At 25.7% G+C, this 16,907-nt stretch overlaps 1 protein-coding gene across 1 annotated transcript; it reads right to left on the bottom strand.

Moving 5' to 3' along the window:
• Window positions 1–301: 301 nt before the first annotated feature.
• Window positions 302–16,302, bottom strand: LOC132930045 (lactase/phlorizin hydrolase-like). The gene is made up of 26 exons (XM_060995700.1): window positions 16,197–16,302; window positions 16,018–16,068; window positions 15,795–15,872; window positions 14,830–15,053; window positions 14,147–14,281; window positions 13,544–13,666; window positions 13,273–13,459; window positions 12,940–13,040; window positions 12,720–12,861; window positions 12,267–12,409; window positions 12,059–12,196; window positions 11,819–11,925; window positions 11,415–11,538; window positions 5,294–5,326; window positions 5,084–5,135; window positions 4,857–4,931; window positions 3,758–3,984; window positions 3,100–3,234; window positions 2,646–2,768; window positions 2,368–2,554; window positions 1,755–1,852; window positions 1,527–1,668; window positions 1,107–1,249; window positions 899–1,033; window positions 671–777; window positions 302–585 (listed from the first exon to the last, which is right to left on the bottom strand). Exons 2-26 carry the CDS (start codon window positions 16,031–16,033, stop codon window positions 453–455), a joined length of 3,108 nt encoding a protein of 1,035 aa, XP_060851683.1. The 5' UTR covers window positions 16,034–16,068; window positions 16,197–16,302; the 3' UTR covers window positions 302–452.
• Window positions 16,303–16,907: the final 605 nt, after the last annotated feature.

Below are 16,907 nucleotides of genomic sequence, written 5' to 3'. Positions count from 1 at the left end.
TATCTGATCGGTAAAAACATAATAAATAATAAAAATAGAAGTAGCTACGACAAGACAAAATAAATAATATTTTATTTTATTGTGATATGCATTTTAATTAAATTATTATAAAATTGTATCCATTCTTATATAAAAAGCACTAAAAATGTTTTAAAAAAATGTAAAATAAAAGTTACATTATTTAATTCCTTGGTGTATTAAATGAATTTTGTGCTTGAAAAGCAATGTTTTTGGATATTCATAAAAAAATACAATTTGCATTCAAATCAGTTCCCTATTAATAAGTAATAAATTAAACAGGTTTATGTATTTAATATATTTTTATTTGTGTATTATAATATTATTTGTTCAACAACACTGATCATTTTAATCAAAATTTAAACATAGGTAATACATGCCAACAATTATTTTAGTCCTCTAAAAATCTAAAATAAACCAATTTCATAGAAACATTATTTATTAGATTTAATAGGTGGTGGTAATGCTTTGAATTTGAAAAGATGTTGGAAGAAGTCAAATGATTGTTTCTTGGTACGGGGTCTTTTTGGGTCGTTGAAGTCCACTTTATATATACCAAACCATTTACTATATAAACAAAAAAAATATAATGAAATAAGTATAAACATAGAAATAAAATACAGTATAGTATTATGATAAAATATAAATTTACTCATAATATCCTTTTGACCATTCCAACGAATCCATAAAAGACCAGACACAATACCCTTTAATAGCAGCACCTTCCCCTATGGCTTTTTCAATTTCAGTCCAAATTCCCTGTTCAATAATTAAAACATAATTCATTATTAAAAATATTACCAAATAAATATTATTTAGCAATGTTTATTAGTTTAAAATAAATAAATTGGTTTTAGGAATATACTGCTGAATAACTTACACGATGATATTTAATTTTTAATTCATTATTTTCTTTATTCGGTGCATCATAAATACCATTTTCAGCAATAAACAGTTCCGGTTTGTTTAAATTTTTCTTAAGCCAATTTACCACATTAGTAAATCCTTGAAAGGTCTAAAAATTAAAATTTAATTTTAATATCGTGAATTGTACCGATTTAAATATTATATTATAATTATAATATTACATCTGCCAAGTTTGCTGCATTCGGTATAACTTTTACTCTTAAATCTTTATTTAGCAAAAAATCTTCTTTTTTGTAATCATCATCGGTCATTCCTTGTACCTTGAATGAATCATAATAATTGAAAGCAATAAAATCATATGAATCTGAAAGAAATAATATGCATTTATAATTTTGGTTTTAATAAATTCCAATTTCTGACAATCTATTATGATATGTATTCAATTAAATAATTAATAAATTAAAAATCTAAGAACAGTATACAGATATTAATAGAAAATATAATAGTGCTTATGAGTATATTTTTATCATATATTCATAATATTCGGTGTCTCTTGTTAATTGTGATTTAATAAATAGAATACTATACAACACATTAAATGAATAGTTATAAAAACTGTTTTGTTTGAAACATTTTATTACTTATGATATCTTTTTTTTCTGTCTCGCTAAATTCAATGATACGCTTTATAGTTATGTTTTCACGTTTGTCTGTATCAGCGATAGATTTTAACAATGTATCCGGAAAATTGCCGTTTTTCAATGGTTCAGTGAATATTCCAAGCTGTAAATAAAATATTTTAATAATTTACACAATTATCGAGTTCCAAAAATTTGTTATTTTTTGTTATGTTTAATATTTTATCGTACCATAAAATCGAATGCTTTCGGAACAGCATCGATGTCCGCCTGCAGTTTAGGATTTACTGGGAAATACGCCGCAGTGTCAAAACACAAACTGATCTTACCTATTAAAGTCACAACATATTAATATATTGAAATTTCGTCGTTTTCTTGAAATACCACTAATATATTACGCGATACGTCAAAACGTGTGATACAATATACATTATAGACCAGATGTCGGCAATTAAGTTTAATTGCTGTCCATATAATTGTCGAGTGTCAGAAATAACCGAAATATTAGTAAATAATTATTTTATTATCGCGTGACTAGTATTGTAAACCGCAATGAACGTTCAAAGCCATTTTAATTTCCAAAGACATCGTAAAAATAAATCAAATATCTATTATGCGCGTAAAACCAGTAGGTAATAAAAAATATTTTTGGCGGTCCAATTGTTTCCACTCGACGGGCTGGATTTGGATCGCAGGCCATTTATTGCCAACCCGTGTAGTATAGACTATACAAGACACTGGTAGCAGCCGGCAGGTACCATTAAATGTTTAAATTATCCGAAATAATGTGTCACGGCAACAACATTACTAACGCCGCAGGGCGAAAAATATATTTTTTACTGACCCTTCTGTGTGTCGTAGTACTTGCTCTTGTACATCTTGTAAACTGCCGCGTGGGCGAGCAACAAATTGCGAGTGACCATGTATTCGGCAAAACCGTTGAGCACCACACCAACACTGGGCGCCATTGTTTCATCGCCATAAGCATTAGCTACGAATCTGGGTTCATTGATTGTAGTCCAATATTTGACCTACAAATATTATATATTATACACATATACGTTATATTTTATTATGAAAAAGTCACTCTTGCATACACAACGATGGCGGTTATATACTTACATCTTTGCCAAATGTTCTGAAAAGAAAATCTGCGTAATTTACAAAATATTCAATAATGTGTGGATTCGACCATCCCCCCAGGCCTTGAAGAATGCTCGGCAGATCCCAGTGGTACATTGTTACCTGGTGTTTTAATTTAAACAAAAATTATTTAATTCAATAAAAAAAATAAAAAATAATATTCCAAAACATAAATATGATCTCAAGTTTATCTAAGCTTAGTTATAGAATAAGTATACCAATAGTATACGATAGAATTTAATTTAATTGTTCACACAAATATTTTTACGTATTAAAAATATTTAATTTAACATATTTTGTTAATCTGAATTTTGAATATAAGAATATATAATGAACACAGTCATTAAAATATATAATTAAAAATACTTTATGAAAATATAATATTATAGTTATAAATTCTAATAGCGAATAGTTTTAAGTTATTATACTTTACCACAGGTGTAATGTTGTTATCAATAAGATTTTTAATTAACAATTTGTAATAATTAATTCCAGGTTTGTTTTCGTTTCGGTCATCGGCAGTTGGCAAAACTCTGGGCCAACTTATAGAAAATCGGTATGTATTAACCTAAAACATATAATTCATATTATTTATTTTAAATCTATGTATTAAATATCAAAGATTATTTATTTTACACAGTACTCTTCACTGTCTGTTTAAATTGAGATTGAAATTTTAAGGACTAAAAAAAAATATTATTATTATTATTATTATTATTAATATCACTATTTAAAATTAAAATACACGCATATTAAAATAATCATATTAACTATAATTTTAAAAATAGATGGTTTAATATTTCAATAATTTAAATACTTAAATGAACTATTTCAATATAATTTTAAAATTGCATTCGTTAAAGTTTATCAGTTAATATGATATAAAATCATAAAAATTATTATTATCGTATATATCTATAATACAGGATTTTTTTATGCATATATTATTATAGTTTAAAGATATTCAGGCAATTTTGGGTATAGGTAATATTTTAAAATTTTAAATGCTCATTATTATAGTTCATGTTTTCATAGTAAGAGAAATTTATAAAATTATCAAATAACTCAATAATTACTATACATGTACTTACTCCAAGCTCAACCAAGTTTTTAATATCTTCATCGAGTTTATTATAAGAATCACAAGCAATATCTCCATTGATTATCTCCATATCATTAGTTTCATCTAAAGGTTCCAAATCTGTTCCTCTGTGAAAATTAGTGTATTTCTTCCGGGGTGCTGACTTAACGATTGTTGGATTTTTGACTTTGAGATTTTTATCGTGGAAATAATCATCCCAGATACTAGGACTCTTTTCTGTAAAATAAAATAGTATACATTTATATATTATATAGTATTTTTATAAACTCGTTCCGTCCATTTGGTTGCCGAGGGTCAAATAAACTGGACGAGTTGTAAGTCAGTAAACAATATTTATTATTTAATAAAACCAGTGAACATTTTATTCATTTTGAGAGCCATGTTATTGTTTACAAATTCGATTACAGTTGCTTATTAAGAAGTATACCTTTTTATAACAGTTAAACTAATTAAAAATGTATGATTTTAGTTAATCTAGATTGTTAATAAAATCGATTTAATTGTTAAGTTTATTTATGTAGCATAAGACTTTACTAATACTCAATCACAGTTTTTAATATTCCTATTATAGATAATTTTAATGAATACTTTATATTAAGAATTAATAATTATTAAACTTGTATGATTTAATTTTTCTTTGTTCTTATTATTTTATTTTTATTTGACTACTTTTAATTGTATTCTTAAAAAATTGTAATTTAAATATTTCTTTGTAAATCGAAGTATTAAATATGCTTACAATTTTATTATATAGATACAATTTATTGCAATGTAGAGAAGAGTAATCAATTTTTGTTGTATATTCTCTCACATTGTTTTCTAAAGTATTTCATAATTAAATTCAAAATTTTTAGAAAGGTTTAATAATATAATTGGCTCAATAAGTACCTATTTATATTATAACTAAAGGTATCTAATATTTTTAAAATGTATTTAGAAAATATATGTAAACGTTGTAGAAAGTAATAAATATATTATTAATTCAACTTTTTTATAAATTGTATTATAAAATTAAAAATATTATTAAATGGAAATATTTTTAACGATTACTAAGTGGCTATATTAAATGTACTACAACAAAGACTTACCATCTTGCTTCCATCCACCTTCAATTTGATACGCACTAGATCCGGTTCCAATCAAAAAGTCATCAGCAATCTTAACTGTTTAAACATTAAAGAAACAAATAAAAAGTTATTAATTTAATAAAAGAAACTATGTGTCTTGTATTACTTATAGAGATTGAATATTTGTCTTATTACTTTAAATTTTTCAAATCAAGAAATGATAAAAACTTTAACTAAATTATACTTACATTTTTTATCAGAAGCCATTTTTTTAGATTGCAGAGTCTTAACTTTGGTAAACTAAAACATTTTAACAATTTTAAAATATTTAAAATAATATAATGTTACTTAATCAGCATAATATCAATATAAATTTTTAAGTAATATTAATAAACCATGTATTGGTCACATGTTTTAATTTTTATTTTGTTTTATACTATATAATACCTATATATTACCTGTTTGACCCTGTCAACTCTTACAGCTTGAAACTATGATTTAGTTAAACGGTTTATAATCACCTTAATATATACTGAACAAGATTATTATTATAAATAGCTATATGAGAACAGATAAGTTTTTTATTTGTTCAATTTGACGATTTTTTTTTTTTGATAAGCAAAAAATACTAATTTGTTTTATTAATTTAAGACCCCATTCTTAAGATAAAATCCAAAACAAATAAAAGAAATGAGAATATTCAATTTATTGATTATCGGGAAATAATATATTTATTATTTTAATTTTTTATATCGCTGCTGTAAAGTCAATAATTCAAGTGTTAATTTCATGATTTAATGCACGCACACAATAATTGCTGAGAAAAAAAAATTGTTTACGAAATATATAGGTATTATAAAACTTATAAAGATTAGGTTAATATATTTTGAAGTCCTGTTTCACTTGAAATATTTAGAGTTAACAAATGTTTTTTATGTATAAAAAAATGCTATATAGATTTCTAACAACAATTTTATTGGTACATTTTGAAAAGTATATTTTGTTGTAAGTGTTTACAAATATATTTTTAAATACCTACACCAGATAATAAACATAGTTTTAATGCTTACACCTTTACAGTAAATTAGATAATCTTTTTAATTTACTTCGAGTTAACATAAGTTTTCAGGTGTACTTACTGAAATTCATTTATTTTGTAATTATCTAAGTATTATTGTTTATTAGCTTTAAAATTTTTTATTTTTTATTAATCACAAAAAAAAAATTGACGTTTTAACTCAAATTTGAAACAAACTAGGACAATAATTGATATTCATTTGTTTTGTTTTCGTTTAGCGATGGATGAAACTTCATCTGAACTCCGTTATTTACTCAAACTAAAACTTTTTTTTTTAAACCACTCGAAGACTTTTTACTATGACGAGTATGACGATCTGCTGTGATGTCTAACAATATATTTAAAATGTGGACATAAATATTAAAAAATAATTAATTTATATTTAAATATTTCGATAGATAATATATACACGAATAAACATGTTTGGATCATTATTCCCAGTGGGGAAGTCTAAGTCTAATATAATATTTTTACTAAGTATTATGGTCTTCTGTGTTTGAGGCACCTTATTACGTCTTGAGAGTCGTCGAGTTATACACAACATATGTTATTTACGCGCGCCGATTTGCCACTGTTAACTTTACTTTTCCTCTGTTTTTTTTTTTTTTACAGTTAAAAACGTTGTTCATCAGTTGCCATATTATTGATGTATCGTCGCCGAACACGGCTATCATTGAATAGTTGTTAGTGGGAATGTCAGCTGTATAAAGTAAACACAAAATAGGTCCGAGGACACTGCCTTGTGGTATTCCGGATTATATGTTTTTCCAATCAGTTACTGCTTCTTCGTGTGTATGATTCTGAACCGACGTTCAGTCGCGTAGGATTCAATAAGACGTGCGCACCAAGCATGCGGTAGCCGTTCACGTGGCTTAATAAATTATTTTTTGTGCCAAACTTTATCGCAATCTTTCGCAGCAGTGTTTTTTTTTTCTTACAGCGCCTTATTATTTATAACATTTGCGACACGATAGACTTGATGAACTGTTGGGTGTTTATTCCGCGGAATTCAAATTGGTGTCTAGAAACGAGCTCTCTTTCTTCTATTAACGGTTTTAATCGCTGTAAAAGTAGTTTTCGAATGATTTTGATGAGCACAGAAGAAGCGATATCGATCTGTACGAAGTTACTTGTTCCGGTGGTTTTCGTGAAGGTTTAGGTAAAGCATATTAATTGCATTAGCTCGTTTATATTGTTTAGTGGCGTATTCTGTTTGTATGGCATCAAAGATATGACGTGTTAAATGATCACAGCCCTTTTGGGTAATTCTTTAGGTATTTTTGGGTTTATTTGGTCAAAACCAGGTGATTTTTTTGGATTGATATTTGTACCTATCGAGTTTTATGCGATTTCAATCGAAGTGAAGGATTTAATCTTTTCGTGTATTTCGTTCAATGGTTATTTTTTTTATTAATAATTAGAAACGATATTGTTCGTCTGGAATACACGTTCAAGATGACGTGCGGTACCTACACTTCAACTTTATCTTAGTAACAGCACGCGACCGTGGACTACTTAATTATATTATATAAACACTTAATAAAATCCTGTATATAGTATATATGATAAGCATTTTAAGATTTAAAATTTATTTAAAAGAACTCAACGCGTATGTACGGTACCCAAAAGCGAAATACAAACGTGTTGTTCGTACAATTTAGTCTAACATAGCATATTTTTAATATTTTTCAACTAAAGTCTATATAATAATTAACCGAAAACACGATTTTTAGAATTGAGTTTTTGGAATGTTTTGCATGAACGGAGACGATATTATACTATAATATGTAGGCTGTAGAGAATATATAGGGTATGCGTAAGGGACATTTTCCTTTATCATTTTAACTAGATACTAATTTAATTCCAAGACCGTTAAAGTAAAAATAAGGATCTTTATTAAGTCTTCATTTAAATTCTAGCAGTTGTATTAAATAGTTTTGAATACTTAGAGATAAATAAATATGAAACTGGATAAATATTATAGTTAATTAATTAATAATTATTGAAATAAAATTAATTAACATAAATTATTCATTGTAATAATTTATATTATAGTCTATCGACACACAATATTATTATTATTATTAAGTAACTATATTTTAGTTTTAGACTTTTAGTCAATTGTTATTATTTTCTCCAGTCATCGATATAATATCGATATTTTAGTATAATTTAATTAACTCTCACAAAAGTTTTCAGACTCACGGGTTATGATTAAAGTTAATATAGAAATTATAATTTTGTTGTGACATCGAAGTTATAATAATAAATATTTTAATTTTCAATTTTGATCGTTATAAACTATCTTTTGTGTTTAAAGCTTTCGTGGATACACTGTATATTATTACATATAATTTTCTTTTATCTGATTATTTTCTACTGGCGAAATGGAAAATGGTGTTTGGGTTTTGTGATCCACGTGAATGACTTTGTGGGATTTACAGATGGCTTGTCAGGCTTGATGTCAACCAGCACGGTCAACCATATTTAAGTACAACGAAAGCGAGTAACTGTCCTCTTGCAAAAGTCTCAATTCAAACTGTCCGTACACTAGGGACTAACCCGTAACAACCGCTGACCAACCTCCAGTTCATTTCACTATTGCACAGCGTCCACGACGGTACACTTAAATGAAATATCGTAAGATAATTATATTACTTTTAGTGAAATCTGTTTCATTTGCTACATACAAGGAAGCATATAAATCGCTTATTTTAAAATGAAAAATAAATAAATATATAAACAGTATATACACTGGTAAAAATCAAACAATAGTGTATATTATATGCTATTCGAGTCAAACGTATGGCTCGCCGAAAATTTTTATAATAAAGCGGCTTTGCGTGGTATAATTTCTTACTGTAAGAGATCCTCAATAAAACTCTATTATATATAAATAATATAATTTATAAACCGGAAAAGTATTTAGTTTTTTTTTTTATTTGTTTATTATTTATAGATAAAAAAAAGTATAAACAATAATATAATAATCAAAAGAATAAATTTATGAACATGTAATATAGTTAAAATAAATTCCAATAAATAATTATACATTTTCTGTGGAGCGAGGGAGCTAGTGGCTTACAATAACGATTATTTATTTTATTTTTTTCTGTGAATATCTCTTTGACCGGAGATTTGATAAAAATATCCAATCCACACATGTGTATACCTCCAATTTTCATATGGAATTTCGATCGAGTTAGTACTTTTCGATATCCAGTAAATGGTAAACTAGTACGACGTGATTATGTAAATCTTGTTTGAAGTGTTTAATCGTTAAAACGGCATACTTAATTTGTTCAAAATTACATCATCAGTATAGTAGTTAAAACATTTTTTACTGTTTATAACTTTTTTTTTAGTTTTTTATTTATTTATCGCTACTTTTAAGTATTTTGAGGGTTGTGTTCTCGTGTTTTTTTTCATCGTAATTATTGCGACACGACGAATTTCATCAAATAATAGCGAACTCGTACAATTATTTCAATCGGTTTTGTTTATCGCGATGTTGTTTGCAGGCTTACATTTGATTTCCTTACTCATTTATCAACTTCCAACTTTGCCCTAAAGGACGTCATTTTAAGTAATAATCATTACCACTCTAATATTGGTTGAATGTTTTTACAGTGAAATAAAATAAATGAATTTCTGAAAGTGGAATAGTTAAATAAGACTACAAAATGCTATTATAAATATTAGTGAAAATTAAAGTATTTATGGATTTATTTTTAAATAACGACAAAATTATTCTCAATTATTTTGAAAATTACTTAATTTTTGACCACATTGAAATAATAAACAGATCAAATTTGAACATAAAATTATTAAATTATTTTTACTTCTTGAAAATGTGACAACAGACACGTAAATAATAATTTAAATCTAAAAAAAATATTATTTTATATTTATTGCTTTGCTCAGAATCTAAAATAAATCTGGTATCTCGACTTTGTTTTATTAGATTTTAGATTATCTATACAATAGATTTATGATATAAACAATTATATACATATTTTTTTTTATTGTTATTATTTTTAATATATTTATATTTACATATACACTGATTAGTATAGTTGTTTGCTTAGCTCTTAGCTCAAATATGGTGATTATATTATTATTATTATTTTTTAACGTTTTATTTATGTTATATAATATTGTCCTAAATTATCGTATTTTAAATATTAGTATTAAAATAAAAAGATACGTTATTCAGGGCTTTGTGGAGTTTTCTTAAAATGTCAAACTATAATGATTAAATAACACAATTCAAATTACTAAAATATAGTTATATACAGGTGCATTAATCTACTGCTATTAATTTAGTTAGGTTATAGTTATTTAAATAATATTCTATAGCTAACATAAGTCAAATTTGACTTAGCATTTTTATATTACGATTTATTTTTCGCTAAATTAATTATTTCTTTTTTTAAGCAACTAAGAGAATATTATCCGGTAATAAAAGTTATATCCACAGACCAGTCATTTGGTTATCATATACGTATGTAAATACAATAATAAACAATTTACATTTTAATATTATGAAATAAACACAAGAACAAATTATTTGAATGTTTGCCCAGATTACATTTATCGTGTACTCGGGAAGGTTAATTAAGAATTAATTCGTTAACTATACTTTCGCTAACTAATAATTGGTCTAGATTATAGTAGTTTCCACGACTGACTGAATAGATTTGTCTGAATGTATAGCCAAAATATTTCTTTTTGGTTGGCAATCGGTATATTATAGGAATGATAAGTTTCATAAGTGGTGGTCGCCTCTCCAACTATCTTAGTACCAGTCACACTTGATATGATTACAAACTATTTTCATAACCAAAAACTGTTCACCATGTATCAACTATTTTATTTGGCTCTTATACCTATCCAAGAGATTGTATTAGTTAGCTATACTTGAAATGTTCTTAATAATTTCACGTAAATATATTTTTATCACGTTTTACGGAGTACACTTTACAAATTAAACGAAGTAAAGAAGAAGTTCAAATTATCTTGATAACATTAAAATAATATTAACTACTAAGTGCCGAGTTTCTACTTAGGTGCTCAGAAACTTTTGACTTTTTCATAGCACTAAATTTGTTGATCAATATAATTCTACGAGTTATCTTATAAAGTGTTGGTATAACTGAATATTTTATTCTATTATCCGATGTTGCCATAAAGCTAAACCAATCGATTTATTTACATAAATCACATCGTCCCCAATTTAATACGTACGAACACGTACATAATTTTCAGAAATAATATTAAAACAAAAACTTTTAAATATTTTTATAATTTTTTTTATTACATATAAATATTTCTAACTAAAGGTTTAAGCAAATACAATTCTCGTATATTCTATCTGTATAGTCTAATATTAATCGTTAAACTACGGAAACAATTTAATTCTAAATTTACGCATACTGTGTACGTTTTGACAAATATTTAAGGCTTTTAAAATAAATAATTTTTTCATATTGATGTTGTTAACTCGATTTGATAGGTAGCAATGATTTTGTTTCGAATAGATGTTTGAAGAACGCAAATGACGGCTTCTTGGAACGGGGTCTTTTTGGGTCTTTAAAGTTCACTTTATATATACCGTACGATTTTCTATAAAAACAAAATATAATAAAAAAATCAAAACTTAGTCGTTGCGGGACGCCTGGCAGATGTGAAACATCAACAATTTTCTTTTTGTAATAATTTTGAAAATTATTATTATAATAATTCGAATCTAATGGCGAATCTAGCAGACGAGCCACGAGTGGGGCGTCGCCACGCCACAGTCCGACAGTCGGTCTCACTACCGTACCGCGCCATTAGATGTTTCACATCAAAAGTATAAAAATACAAATAAAATACTTTATAGTATTGTGACTAATATATTTACTTAAAATATCCACTTGTCCATTCCAACGAATCCATAAACGACCAGACACAATACCCTTTAATAGCAACGCCATCGTTTAAGGCTTTTTCAAGTTCAGTCCAAATGCCCTGTTCAATAATAAAAGCATGATTCATTATTAAATAGTAGCAAATAATTGATATTTGGTTATTGTTCATTAGTTTAAAATAAAATACAATACAATAGGTATTGGTGTCAAGAAAGTGCTGTTGTATAACTTACACTGTGGTATTTGATTTTTTTATCAGTTTCATCTACACCATATTCCTCAGCAAAGCCATTTTCAGCAATAAACAGTTCTGTAGTATCGCCAAATTTTTTCTTAAACCAAGTTACAACCTCAGTAAATCCTTTAAAGGTCTGAAAATTAAAATTTAGTTTTAATATACAGTGAACAGCACATATTCAAATATTCTTATAGTTATTTTACATCTTCCATGGATATATTTGTCATGTCAAATGCCACGCCAAAATCTCTTTTTTGTAAATATTTCTGTTTTACGTAGTCTGATTCGATCATTGGTGTTACCTTGACCGAATCGTAATAATTGAAAGCAATAAAATCATAAGAACCTGAAAAAAATTATATCTATAATTTTGGTTTTAAAATATTCCAATCTCTGGCATTCCGTTGTGATGTGTATCAAATTAAATAATTAAAAATCTAAAAACAGCATAGTGATATGAATAGAAATATAATAGTACTTATGAGTTATAATTGTAATAATACAATGTATAGAATCTAATTACTTGAATTCTTCTAAGAAAAACCACAGGTACTTATAGAATGAATAGTAATAAAGAATAACGATTTAAACGAATTGTAAGCATTGTAATACGTGTGTAACGATAACCATTTTTGTTTGAATAAATTTTATATCACCTATGATATCTTTTTTTTCTTTCTCGCTAAATTGGACGATACGCGTTAAAGCTATATTTTCAATTTTGTTTGTTTCAGCAACACCATCTATCACTGATTTTGGAAAATTGCCGTCAATCAATGGCTGAGCGAATAATCCAAGCTACAAAAAAAAAATGTTTTAATATTAAATACCAAAAATACGATACATCCGCATATTTCTAACAGTAAAATACTGTACCAGAAAATCGTATGCTTTTGAAACAGTATATTTGTCCTCCAGTGAATCCGGATTTTTTGGGAAAAAAGCCATTGTGTCAAAACACAAACTACTGATATAACCTATAAAAATCAAATACAAAATATTGATATTTTATCGTTTTTACTGGAAATACAATTATAATTACTGACATCGTTACATTAAAATGTTTTTGATATAATATATATATATATATATATATATATACTATAAGTCGTAGGTAGTAGGTACGACTAAGTAAGTCGATTAATTGAAATTATATATGTCATATCTGCAATTATTAATGTATTACGGCAAAAATATGTTTTTACTTACCCTGTTGCTCAGCGTAATAATCTCTCTTGTACAACCTGTAAACTGCTGCGTGAGCAAGCAACACATTGCGAGCGGCCATGTAATCGGCGATACCGTTGAACATTTCACCAATACTGGGCGCCAAGAGCTCATTACCATAAGCATTAACTACCAATCTGGGTTCATTAATTGTAGTCCAGTATTTGACCTATATATATATATATATTTTACACATTATATTTGACTATGAAAAAATCAGTCATGCGTACACAACGATGGCGGTTATACTTACTTTTTTGCCAAATGTTCTGAAGAGAAAATTTGCGTAATTTACAAAATATTCAATAATGTTTGGATTCGACCACCCACCAAGACCTTGAAGAATGCTCGGCATATCCCAGTGATACATTGTTACCTAGCGTTTTAGTTTAAATACACATTACTTAATTTTAAATTTAATAAATTAAAAATAATTCCAAAACGGAAATAACTTTAGCTAATCTCAATTCATATAAAACAAGTTAAAAAATAAATATGCCATTAGTATAAGATAGATTTGAATTTAACTGTTTTCTGTATTCAATACATTAATATTTTATACGTATTAAAAATATTTAATTTAACATATTTTGTTAATTTGTATTTTGAATATAAAAACTGTTATTTAACTGTATTTTTTTCAAAACTTTTATTAATGTACACAGTAATTTAATAATATGTTTTAAAATACGTTATAGTTTTAAATTCTATGTAACATATTTTGTTATTTATTAATATTTTATACAAAATAGGTATTTGATTTAAATATTCAGTAAATAAGTACTTCAGGTACTAATTCTTAAAAATATAGTGTTTAAAATATAATACAAAATAGTTTTAAGTTATAATACATTACCAGTGGTGTAATATTTTTAGCAATAAGTTTACTAATTAACGATTCGTAATATTCAATTCCAAGTCGGTTTGGGTTTCGGTCATCGGCATCTGGCAAAACTCTGGGCCAACTTATAGAAAATCGGTACGTATTAACCTAAAAAATATAATTCACATTATTTATTTTAAATTCAAGTATTAAATATTGAAGACTTTTTTGTATTATACTGTAAATTGGGATTCTATTCCGTAAGTTAAAGGTTTTATTATTTAAATTATTCAAAAAAAAAACTAAATCTTAACTAAAAAAAAATGTTTGTAGTGTGAAAATACACGTTTATACTATCTTATTTATTATTGTTTAACAAATAGATGGATTAATATTTTTAATAATTGAAACACTTTACTATACTATTTTAAGACATAAAATTAATCGCTATCGTAAATATGATAAAGTATTTTTCACGTATATATTATTATAGTTTTAAAAAAGGTAAGATAGTTAAAAAAAAAAACACAAGCCAGCAAACAAGATTTTAACAAATGTATGAAATTAAAATTAAAATAACTAAGATATTTTGAACTTATAATTATAGGTTATTAAAATTTATTAAAAATTAAAATTCTCATTACTATAGTTAATGTTGTTATAGCAAGTGGAATTTATACGATTATCAATTAACTAAATAATTTGCTAATACATACTCCAAGTTCAATCAAGTTGTCAATATCTTCATCGAGTTTATTATAAGAATCACAAGCAATATCTCCATTGATATATGTCGTAGTAGATTCCGAATAAAAAGTAGGGAGTTCTCTTCCTTTGTGAAAATCAGTAATATTTTTCGTCGGAGCTGAAAACGTAACCGTTGGTGGTTTTTCGTATTTTTTAGTATGGAAATAATCATCCCAGATACTAGGAGCCTTGTCTGTAAAATAAAAACGTATACATTTATAAATCGTAGTATTTTTGTAAACCCGCGGTTCATTCCATTCGGTCGCCGAGAGCCAACATAAACTGGACGGGTTATAGCCCTATATAAAACAATATAATATAGTTAGGGTATCATTCATTTTGAGAATCGTGTTATTATTTTTATTTGGCTAAGGTTGTTTATATATACCTTCTATTATAACAGTTAAACATCTTAAAAATTATGATTTTAGATAATATTATTCATCGATAAAATAGATTTAATGTTTATGTTTATTTGTGTAGCGAACGAATTTACTGACACTTAATCACGGTTTTTATTATTTTATCTTTATTTAACTAATTTTATTTTTACACTTAAAAAATTATACTTAAAATATTGCTTTACAAATATTTCTTAAAACTGCTTACTAGTTTTTTTTATCTGTACACAATGTATAGCGACTTGGAAAAGTGTAGTCAATTTTTGTAGTATATTCTCTCACTTGTATTTAAAAAAGTATTATATTTAAATTTAAAATTGTTAAAAAGGTATATAATTGGCCCAATCCCCGTAATTATATATATAATAACTATAAATTTGTAATAGTTTTTAAATTTATTTAGAAAATATATGTAAACGAGATATAAATTGTATTATAAAGTATTGTAAAATGGGATATATTTTTAATGTTATTTATAGTTAAAACTAAATGGCTATGAGTCTTATAGTAAATATACTGCAACAAAAACTTACTATCTGCGTCCCATGCACCTTCAATTTGATACGCACTGGATCCAGTTCCAATCATAAAATTTTCAGGAAATTTAACTTCTAAAATATTAAAGAAATAAATAAAAAATTATTACTTTGATTAATTTAACTATTCGTCTATTATTACTTTTAAAGGTTAAAGATTTGTCTTATTACTTAAAATTTTCAAATCAAGAATTGATAAAATCGATAACTAAGTACTTACTTTTTTCAGAAGCCATTTTTGTAGATTGCAGATATTCTTAACTTTGGTAAACTAAAATAAATAAATAATCAAAAGTATTTAATGTTAAATTTTTAGCATATTAACATACTATTTGGTCACGTATTTTAATTTAATTTTTTCTTTATTATTTTAATGCACCATATACCTAATATAATTACCTGTTTGAAAATAGTCAACTTCCACAGCTTGAAACTATGAAGTAATTAAAGCTTCATAATCACCTTTATATATACTGAACAAAATTGTTATTTTTAATTATATCAGAATAGATAAGCTTTTTATTTAACTTAATTTTACGATTTTTTTTTTTTTTTTTGTTTTTGATAAGCCAAAAAAAATAGTTCATTTTATTAATTTAAAACCTCATACTTAAGATAATATCCAAAACAAATAAGAAAAATGAGAATATTTAATTTATAAATTATCAGGAAAATAATATACTTAATATATATATATATATATATTTTTTGTATATATCCGAAGTCAATAATTCAAGTGTATAATTTATAAAGATATAAATGTTACATAAGTAATTTGTGTTTCATAGTTATTGCTCAAAAAAAAAAAAAAAAACGTTTACGAAATATATAGGCATTATAAAAATTATAAAGATTAGAACATTTTTCGTTCTATTCACTGGAAAATATTAAGAGTTAACAAATGTTTTTCAAGTATAAAAAAATGGTATAGATTTTTAACAATTTTTTTTGGTACATTATAAAAAGTATGTTTCGTTTTAAGTTTTTACAAACATATTTTTAATTACATACGAGTACACATATATTAAACACGCGTAGTTTTAATGCTATAGCACTCTTATGGATTATCTATATAAGTTACTTCAAGTTAAAATACATTTTCAGGCGTAC

This window comes from Rhopalosiphum padi, chromosome 4 (assembly GCF_020882245.1).
Source record: "Rhopalosiphum padi isolate XX-2018 chromosome 4, ASM2088224v1, whole genome shotgun sequence".
NCBI lineage: Eukaryota > Metazoa > Arthropoda > Insecta > Hemiptera > Aphididae > Rhopalosiphum > Rhopalosiphum padi.
This window is presented reverse-complemented; position numbering and strand designations above follow the sequence as displayed.

Excerpts from the sequence above, each read along its gene's own strand:
- LOC132930045 (XM_060995700.1), bottom strand. Across the intron at positions 13,460-13,543 it reads TCAGAACATTTGGCAAAAAA|GTCAAATACTGGACTACAAT; the intron begins GTAAGTATAACC and ends ATATATATATAG. Across the intron at positions 12,197-12,266 it reads CAAATATATCCATGGAAGAT|ACCTTTAAAGGATTTACTGA; the intron begins GTAAAATAACTA and ends TTTAATTTTCAG.